Genomic DNA, 10,335 nt, shown 5'->3' on the forward strand with positions numbered 1-10,335 from the left:
TCTCACTGCAGGGCCTTATAACACAGATTACAGACGTTTTGAACACATAACTAGGGAAAGTGTGGGAGACCACAGGACTTTCACCTGATGGAGTTTGGGTTCTTTGCCACTGTCCTCTGGCTTGGGGACGTTTAATACTCAACAATAGCCTATTATTGATCATCTGACTGACTGTACTGATGCTACTGTATGAGAACTGAACTGACAATGTTTTGCAGAACTGATTTATAGATGAAATGATCTGACTTTAGCTGAACAACAACCGAAATGCATAATTTTCCTATTATAACGATCTGTATTGCATAAAGCACTGTATAATTAAAGGTGACTAATAATAAATGTATGACAGAATTTGTCTGGAATGGGCAGTAACTAGGAGGTTTTTGTCTTAAAAGTCCAGTTACACAAATGCTTATTTGAACAGTTTGTTGGAATGGGATAGTTCACCCGAAACTAAACATTTTGTCATCAATAATTTGCTCACTTTTTTCAACTGTGGAACACAGAAGATTATATTTTGTAAAAAAAAAAAAAAATTGTCCATTTGAAAGTTTTTGAATATTTTTTGTGTTTCACAGAGGAAAGAAAGCAATACATGTTTGGCAAATGATGAGTTTTCAGTAGAATATTTGGTTAGCATCTATAGTTTGTTTTTATTTTTGTGGGTGGCTAACCATTGTTCTGAGAAATGTCTTGTGAGATTTACATGTGATATTCATGCAAAGGTCAACTTGGCCTTTATGAAGGTCAACATTTATTAATGACAAGATCCATAGATCCCATTTTCCTGTAATGGTGAAAATAATCTTTCTTGTTTGTGTCTGAAAGTGTTTCAATAGAGTATAGCCCATATCTCTCTTATGCATGTTATGGTCACCGTGATTTTGCCATGACAGACATTGTTGCAACATTTCAGTACAAAAATGTAATCCTACCCCTATCCTTACCCCTAAACCTAACATAACCCATAACTTATCCCTTAAATCAGAGGAAATGATGGGTGAATAACACTGATGTAGAAGCACCTAACCCTGGTTGTAAGTCTAAACTTGACATAAACTGTAAACTTGTCCCTCAAATTTGATTGTTTGTTTGGCATGTTGTTCCAGGAACATGTTGTACTTGATGAAATCACATTCACTGCATAGGTCTGAAACTCGAAAAATTAGAATATTGTGCAAAAGATCATTTATTTCAGTAATTCAACTTAAAAGGTGAAACTAATATATATTATATAGACTCATTACATGCAAAGTGAGATATTTCAAGCCTTTATTTTGATGATTAATTTGGATGATTATGGCTTACAGCTTATGAAAACGCTTATTCATTTATTTCAGTAATTCAACTTATGCAAAGTGAGATATTTCAAGCCTTTATTTGTTATAACCCTTGATGATTATGGCTTTACAGCTTATGAAAACGTTTTCACAATTTGGGGTTTTCATAAGCTGTAAAGCCATAATCATCACAATTATAACAAATAAAGGCTTGAAATATCTCACTTTGCATAAGTTGAATTACTGAAATAAATGAACTTTTGCACAATATTTTAATTTTTCGAGTTCCACCTGCATAGGCTATATAATAACAAGTTGTGTCATATTATTACATTTATGTGGCTAATGCACCTAATGCTTTCTTCGTTACAGTGACTCGGATTTGCTAAACAGTCTTTAATGATCATGTGCAGTGGTTTTACTGTATATTAAGAGCCAAAAAGATCCAGCTGCCCTTTTAACCCTGCCATCTGGCCTGCACTCCGGGTGAACTTATTTATATGGATGAAGCTGATATTATAAAAAGAAATAAAACAACTCCCTGGACCATGTTTAAGCTGCTTTTTACATTTAAGTTAAACTTTTATACTCTTTTTTTACTCCACTCTTTTCAAAGCAGGTATCATGCGTCACCACGTTTCTTCATGATTTTTCTTGTGCTATCTTTCTTTTAAATTAATCTAATGTAATACAATGTGTATATTCTATGGATTATCCAAATGCTTTTTGTGCTGCTTCTCACTTGTGCAATATTTTTCTAATATTATTATATTTAATTATAATGTATTGTATAGCCTATAAATGTATATAATTATATCGTAACATAATGTTTAATCACATCACGCTATAATATACCTAATGATATGCAACATAACAACGCAAGTGTCTATTGTTTAATCTTTAGGACGTTGTCGCCATCTGGTGTTCGCAATTGTGTGATACAGGTTTAAGGGTTACAGAGACGATTTGATTAGTAGTAAGATATACTGGCTTTCTTCTCGGACATCAGATTTTTTAAACAAATAATGAATATTACGTTAATATCACAATTGTATATTGGAACTCTAAAATTACTAATTTAAAATGTTTCTTTATTTACTAGGTAGCCTATCACTGCACCACAGGGAGGCAGCAAACTATCAAAAAGCATACAGGATTTCTGAATTCAGAATAGGATAAAACACTGTGTTTCTGTTTTTGTAAGGCAGGGGAAAAGTACTGTAAGAGTAGCATGACATTTATATGCTATTCTGAATTCACCAAAATGATTCGGTCAGCACACACAATACTGCACATTTTGCATTACTCTTGTCTTTGACAATAATCGAGCTGGTTATTTGAATGAAGTAGCCTATATTAAATTAAATAAAGGAGATATCCAAATGTGCAATACCTGAGTACAGCACATTTTGAACGTCTCCATTTTCTGGACCATTCAGTCCAGGTCTTGTGTAGGCCACTAACTAGATTATTTATTCATATAATTAAATAAATGTGCAGTATACCGGGCTACTTGAGGGCCAGGATTAAGAGCCAATGGTGTAGTGTTTTATAACATGGACATTTGATAGATCTTAATCCAAGTTGAAATTGTAAAATGGTCTGAAATGTATTTCACAGAATAGTGTGCAACGTCTGCTTTTGGCTATAGTCGACATATATGTATATTTACATATAGATATGCATATTTATATGGGCCGAAATGGATTAAAGATTTTTATGATATAAGACTATTATTATCTGTTAATGTTGTCATGTCTTAGATTTTACATTCACATATTTTACAAGCTATTTGGATGCAAGTCGCACTTAAAAACATCTGAATGAAAATTGCATTTTATATACAATACCAAAATAACTATCAACATCAACTGAACTAACTTCATTTTCCAGGGCCTTTTTTTGCAATGAATTTTACCTAAGTTGTGCCAAGGGTATCATGGATGTCAACATACATTTTAAGGGCAGTTTATAGCTTAATAAGGGTGTGTTGTCCATTTAAATCAAATACTTCAAATGATCAGTTGAAAAAGTCCAGAGTGTCTACAAGCCAGAATAAAATATTTACAACCCCCATTAAAAAAAGAAAAAGAAAAAAAAAATCCATGAGAAATCCAAATTTCATGAGAACTGGTTAATTTCTGGCCCTTTATTTTTCGGTATGCATGTCACTTGGTTTGATATTTTGTTAAATGCAGTGAAATTGATACATTAAGCATCTGATGCTTTGGGGCTACTGTAGCCAACAGCATTGTTCCCCGTCTAAAATGACAGTCGAATTAAACAAGAAACCAATAGAAAACTACCAAAAAATGTTGGTCTCTGCGATTTGCTTATTTGTCGCATTGCATGACTACATTTTATTATGAAAATGCATCGCACAGGCAACAAAATTCACATTGTGACTGGCATTATCGTTTTATATACTGCTCTAAGAGGAAAATAGAACAGAAATATTTGGTTTTGAAATCAGCTTAGTGGGAATCCTGTGTACTTCACCCGGGTTTCACATTCGGTCATATTTATTGCAATTAAGCACACCACAAGTACATTACCTTTACACATTAGCAGGCCTAACTCGCGTATTTTCTCATGAGGAAACAGCCCATGAAATACAAATGAAAATGTCTGGGTTAGTTGTAATACGTGAAGTGATAGTCTATATTTTTGACTCTACAAAAAAAGGTAATGGGATTTACGCTGGTGCGGTTAAAAACATACGTTTTCTGATAACTTTACAACAACATTCACAAAATGAAACTACGGACTATGATATTTACGAACAGACGACGCGACTCTAAAAAGCAACATCAATATAAGCTCACATAAAAAACGACCTCTGAAAGACACGTGTCCGCCATATTTATTTCCGGTCCGGAACTCTTTTTGGCGGGATCTTCAACTGGTAAGCGGCTACTTCCAATTCAGTAAGATTCATCGTTTCTGCCATAACCGGGAACCTACATTAGTTGTATTCTTATTTTTTCAAACATCAAAATATTTAATATATGTAGCTATTCGAAGGAAAGAACAGTTCTAAGTACATTAAACATATAGGCTAAACCTAATCCGGTTTTCTATATTGTAGCCTACATCAACGTTCAACGAGAAAAATCACAAATGGATAGATAAATACAATTATGTACAGTACTTTCATACTTACAATAGGTTTGACAGTTAGAACCTTAAAATGTCATTTGGAAACGAAAACATCTCAAGCTTTCGTGTCAAAGTTTTTTCCGTTAAAAACGCGACGCGACTGATGACGTCATTGGGACGAGGCGACCGAGATCGGCCGGATATATGAATAAATAAACAAATAAATAAATAAAGCACATAAATAGATTGTAAGTCACTTGTGAATCCTTATGAACACACGAGCCATGCATTAGTTGTTCCGAGTTTCTAACTGTGGGGGTAAAAGCTGTAGTAGCCGATGTCCTTGGAGCAGTTTTTCTCGCATTCCCTCGGCGTCAACATTTCAGATTTTAATGGAGACGATGTCTCTGAAACCGGCGTGGCAGATGGCGAAATCCTCCTCCGCTTGGCTTGCTCAAAAATCCCAGAATCGCTCGAATCGATCGACTTAATTGAGGACGGGGTTTCTATCCAGCTGGATTCGGACAGGTCTTTGGGTTTGGACTCATCCGCCCCGCCTAGCGGTGACCTCTCGGGCGCGATGGCGTCTCCGTCGTCGAGGCCAGGGACCAGGTAACTGGAAGAGCTCGTTCTGCTCCCTACGGAGTTGGACGGCCAGCACGACAGGACAGAGCTGGACTTGCTGCAATATTGCGGTGGTGTGCGGGTGCCCCACCCCGGCGGCTCGCCGTAATACCCCAGGGGTCTGTTGGAGCACCCGGCCCCGGGCAGGGGCAGCGCTTTAACTCCGGCAGCTGCGTACGACAGAAGGGTGGCCGCGTTACCGGCGAAATCAGCAGCCGCGGCAGCATCGTATGCCGAGGCGGCAAAGTCCAGTCGGTTGTTGGCAGGGGTGACAAACCATCGCTGCGGGGAGGCCACCGTGGTGTCCTCGGTTTGTTGCGGGGAGAGCAAGCTGTTACTAAGTGGGACGCTGCGGTCCGTGCCAGGAGCGCCTCCGACGCCAGGGTGAAAGCGGGACTTGGCATACGAGCTGACAAATTGGTCCTGCAGGAAAGAACCAGTCATGGCATATCTTGCGCCAGGCATGATCTGAGAGCGTGGAGAGTCACCCGGGGACGGCGTCAACCGATCGATGTCGCACCCTGTGTAGACACTGGAGAAAGATGATGGACAAACACGTTAATGTTGCATATGAGATGCGTAGCTAACCGTAAATAAAGCGTTGCGAATGTGCAAACGATGCCACTGACACATATCAATTTTCCATTCTGTGCGTAATTGCGCAAATTAACAAATAAGCACTGCTCATGGACAACCAAAATGCACGTTCCACTAATACACTTTTAAAATGCATAGTTGTTTCAACCCATGTTTGTGTAAAAAAAAATGGACAAAACCAAACGTTGGGTTTAAAGTTAATTTAAAATGGTTACCAAGGGTTACAAATTTAAACCAACCGTTGGATTTGTCCATAATGTTTAGCCTATTTGTTTGGGTCAAATATGGACAAAACCAATTTTTTAATAAAAAAAAATTAAACCAACGGTTGTATTTGTTCAGATTGGATTTTCAGGTCCAGCATTTTTTTAGAGTGATGGTTTATAAATATTACAACCAGTAAATGTAACTTAAATGTGTTTCTGTTTAGATGCTGTGAATGGAAATAAAGATATATTTGTCTTGAGATTAGCCAGGCCGAATAATAAACACACACTTGATTAATACATCGGCCAATGGGAATTCAGTCAATAAACCTTTCTTTGTGATTTGACTGACACTTAAAAAAAAGTACTCTTATCCACATGCACAGATTAAAATAAAACAAGTGCACACACGACTCCTAATTTTGCTATAATATTCACATGACACATATGAGCACTTGTTATTGTTCTGTGGTCTTTAAGTCTGAGAAATAGAAATGCGCACGCACAAATACCGGATATGGTTTGGTTAAGCTCAGGCTAAAGCAAAAAACTTACTTCATATGCATCTAAATAAAATAAATATTAAATCAATAATATTCAATATAATTAACCCTGACTATAGAAACTGTCATACCATGCATTTACACAAGAAAATTTTTTAAACTTACGTGTCATAATTGTCACGGAATCCTTTTGCAAATGGATTGTGATCGATTTTTAGCTGCGTGATCTGCAATCAACAACAACAAAAAATTTCACACTTTAAAACTCACACATAAATCCATCGAATTTTTTAGAAATCCTTTTTTTTTTCCCTTACATCAGTATTTTGATATGCGGTGACCGCGATAAACTGCGTCTCCGGGAAAGTGAAGGTCTGCACCCGGCCGGGTTGGCTCGTGTCCTCGGTTCCGTCCTCGTTCACCTGCACCACATGCAGTCGAGGCTGGTATTTATGCAGAGACTGCAGGACCACCATCTGCAGGAATTCAAGCGAAAAAACGACCGTCAGAGAGCATCTCCTCACGCGTCTTTACGCACGTGTAGTTCCAACATTGAACTAACTTAGCCTAATTCTACTACATGTTTTATCAGCTCATTTGTAAATTATCTGGTTTATTTTTTTATACTTTTTTTTGTAAAAACTGTTAATGTAGCCTATTTTCGTAATCAAAAAAAAAATCAGTAAAATGATCTTACCACAAAAGATAGTGTCATTTTATATTTGCACAAATATTAATAAACCAAACGAAACTCATATTTTGAGGAGCTGCTTGTAGAATGCTATCCAATATAATTTAATATTCTCCACACACAGAAATGCACAACATTCTTTATATTCATAAAGCAGTCTGAATGCATGACACAGTAGTGTAATTAAAAATAATGAAATAAACAAATGTAACGATCAATAACTGACCTGTCCCGTGTTGTTAGTTGCTCCTTTATTGTTGGTTAGTTTGAGTTTTCCAAAGGATATCTCTTGACGCATCCAGTGCGCACCGGTGTTTGGCGAATCCGGGTGCATGTACACTCTGTTTCCTGTTCACAAATATCATGATTGGAATGTCAACATAAATAATAATAATAATAAATAATATATAAACTCCTCTGCGTCTTATTCAAATAGGCGGTATTTAAACAGTTATATAATAATAATAATAATAATAATGCAAACATTATAAACATTAAATAAATTGGGGGGAGGCATATTTTGTTTACCTGTTACATTCGTGTCCGCTTTGCCGCACGGGACCCATTTTCCTCCTTGAAAGCGCCAGTGGTTCGGATCCGCAAGAATCACGTCCACAAAGATATTGTAATGCGCCGTTGGATCAAGACCAGATATATTGAAACTCAAAAACGGGAACATACGCCTGGGGATATATATACAATTCCAAGTTTCAATGCATTCTTCTGTAGTAACCTACAGGTAGCCAAACCAACGTTTGCAATATATATATTGTTAAAGTGTGTGTGTGTATATATATATATATATATATATATATATATATATATATATATATATATATATATATATATATATATATATATATATATACTTTGGATTAAAGAAAAAATCGATCAGTAGGCTACAAAACAAATGTAAATATCTTTGAAAACCAAATCGAAAAACAAATGCTTTCGGTTAATAAAGGCACAGGATATAGCCTGAATATTAAATGGGTTTAAATGTTTAGAAACAAATCCAAATAATTTGAATATATACAAATAATACGTAATAGGCTGAAAATAAATAATAAGTTGACCTAAATCAAAGGATTTGTGTTTTTGGATAATGCAGACTAAAAGAAAAGAAAAAAGCTTAAATATTTTTCGGAATGAAAAATAAAATATGCTGTGATCCATGTAATTTTCCCACGACTCATCATTACCTTAATTTGTTCTTTAGATATTTGCGAAAACGAAAACATCAATGTGCGGAAAATATAATGTCTAGAATGGACAGTAATCCCCGTAAATGCAAAACACCTACCGTCCCTGCTTGGTAATAATCATCTCCGTTTGATGCCTGTGAAATTTAAGCCACAGGGCCCTGTTGCAGAGGTAAACCTGCGCTTTACCGGGCACGAGCCCGGCCTGAGCGGAGGAAAACTGGTAGAAAGCCGTGCCTTGGTACGCGTGTCCGTACTGTTGCGCGTACGGGTAGCCCGCGGTAGGGTAGCCTTGCGGAGAAGAGTTGCTCAAGAGACTGTTGTAGGCTCCGTTCGTGATGACCGGATGGTGCGCCATGTAGCGGCTCGGGCTGCCGATGGAAAACGCTGGGTGCGTCGGTCCATGCTGACTCGGGTAGGGAAACATGCTGGTGGGACTCGGCTGAACTTGACTGGACTGAGACAGGAGATACCTTTCTCCTGCAGATCCATCGAAAGTGTGACGACTGTCGGCGACTCCGTCAAGATCAGGAGAGAGTTTGCCTCGCTGGACGTCCCCCGATGAGTCCTTCGAGTCGGAGAAATTGTCTGCCTCTGACTGATTCGTCATCCCAGCGGAGTTTTTTTTCAGAGGTGAACTTCTCTCCAGGTTGTCGCCGACAGATATAATAGGGTAGTCCTGCAAGGCGAGCTCAGATGCGTGTGAGTTTGGGTAGCCACTGCCCACAATCATACATTTCTTGGAGCGCGCGAGAGCTGGCGAGATGCAACGCTCGAGCTGCATAGCTCGATGACAAATAGCAATTAACGCGAGCGCGAGAGAAAACTAACGCCTTCCTGCGGCTCGAGCTACTTTGTGCAAGACAGCAAATTAGCCAATTGACACTAGCCTGCAATCAGGAAAGGCTTTGCTTTTCAGTCCTCGGTCTGCATGCTTAATGAATCAACTTTTGCTATTGGTTAACACGTGACGGTAATTTAATTAGACAGAACTTAATTAGTGTAATCAAGGAGGCTTACACGCCACAGTGTATTCACTTCTGCTGGTCATCCATGTTTGTATACTGTAGTCTGTGAAAATTGAGGCTCGTGTGAATCGTCAGTAGCCCACTAAGTAGTGCAAATAAACCCTATTGTCTTCCATTCGAGGTCATTGTGTGCTGAATATATTTCTATGCGGCAGAAGTCACTCGGTTTACCACGAAAACTTCATTATTTATTATTTAAAACGCTTGAAATGACACGCCTCGGGCCCTACCTAAAATGTTTGCGTTATAGCGTGAAATATTGGCTTCTCTTGAAGATCTGTTTACTGGTCCCAAGGCATATAAATATTTTATATGAATGGACTACTCCAAGTTATGCATTCAACGCTTCAAAACATGCCTGAAACAATCAAATCAGGCATGAGTCAATCCAACCAGCCACATTTTGAAAACAAAAAATGCATTGTGTTTGTCGAAATGTTTTTTTTTTTAAATAATATATCTTGAAAGTATTTTTCATTTTAATAATAATGAAAAATAAAACAGACTAGATCTAATTCGCATCTTATAAATAACTCTAAAATGCATGCAAATTGAATCTGGATAATATTACAATTATCCAATGCATTTTAATGCAATGCACGTAAAGGAAACGTCTTTATTCGAGGGGGAATTAATGCATTGCAGAGTTAGTAATAGGGGAAATTATTTTGCGATTGTTTATGGTATTAATTTTAGTCATTGCACGTTTTTCAAACAAGCGACGGCCACTCGCGTGTATTTGTTATTCTCATAAATCAAAATAGCTTATTACAGTTAGTTTTTGAAGTTTTTCCTAATCTCCCCTCGCTCGTGGCTTTTCTAGAGTAACACGCGGCATGTCAGCATCCCAGCGGTCATCTGAGATAAGAGTCACATCGACCTCTCCATCACCAGCCTGAAATAGGCTCTTCTTATCAGTTCATCTCACCCGTCTCACTGCCACAACTGCCTCTCCACACGAGCGATTAGAAAACACCGCTGAAGTCTTTGATGAGTGTCTGACGCTCGCTCATGTTCTGGCCCTTTAAATAAGGGGGAGACACGCTTAACATTGCGGTATCATGTTCAAAACTTTATTAGAACGGATTATCAATGATATACACAA

At 37.8% G+C, this 10,335-nt stretch overlaps 1 protein-coding gene across 1 annotated transcript; it reads right to left on the bottom strand.

The window, feature by feature from the left end:
• Positions 1 to 3,402: 3,402 nt before the first annotated feature.
• On the bottom strand, positions 3,403 to 9,635 carry tbr1b (T-box brain transcription factor 1b). The gene is made up of 6 exons (XM_079618698.1): positions 8,304 to 9,635; positions 7,529 to 7,683; positions 7,227 to 7,348; positions 6,627 to 6,785; positions 6,475 to 6,536; positions 3,403 to 5,535 (listed from the first exon to the last, which is right to left on the bottom strand). The coding sequence occupies exons 1-6, from the start codon at positions 8,984 to 8,986 to the stop codon at positions 4,686 to 4,688; spliced, it is 2,031 nt and encodes a 676-aa protein (XP_079474824.1). The 5' UTR covers positions 8,987 to 9,635; the 3' UTR covers positions 3,403 to 4,685.
• Positions 9,636 to 10,335: the final 700 nt, after the last annotated feature.

The sequence above is a fragment of the Phoxinus phoxinus genome, assembly GCF_949152265.1.
Source record: "Phoxinus phoxinus genome assembly, chromosome: 7".
In the NCBI taxonomy this organism is placed as follows: domain Eukaryota; kingdom Metazoa; phylum Chordata; class Actinopteri; order Cypriniformes; family Leuciscidae; genus Phoxinus; species Phoxinus phoxinus.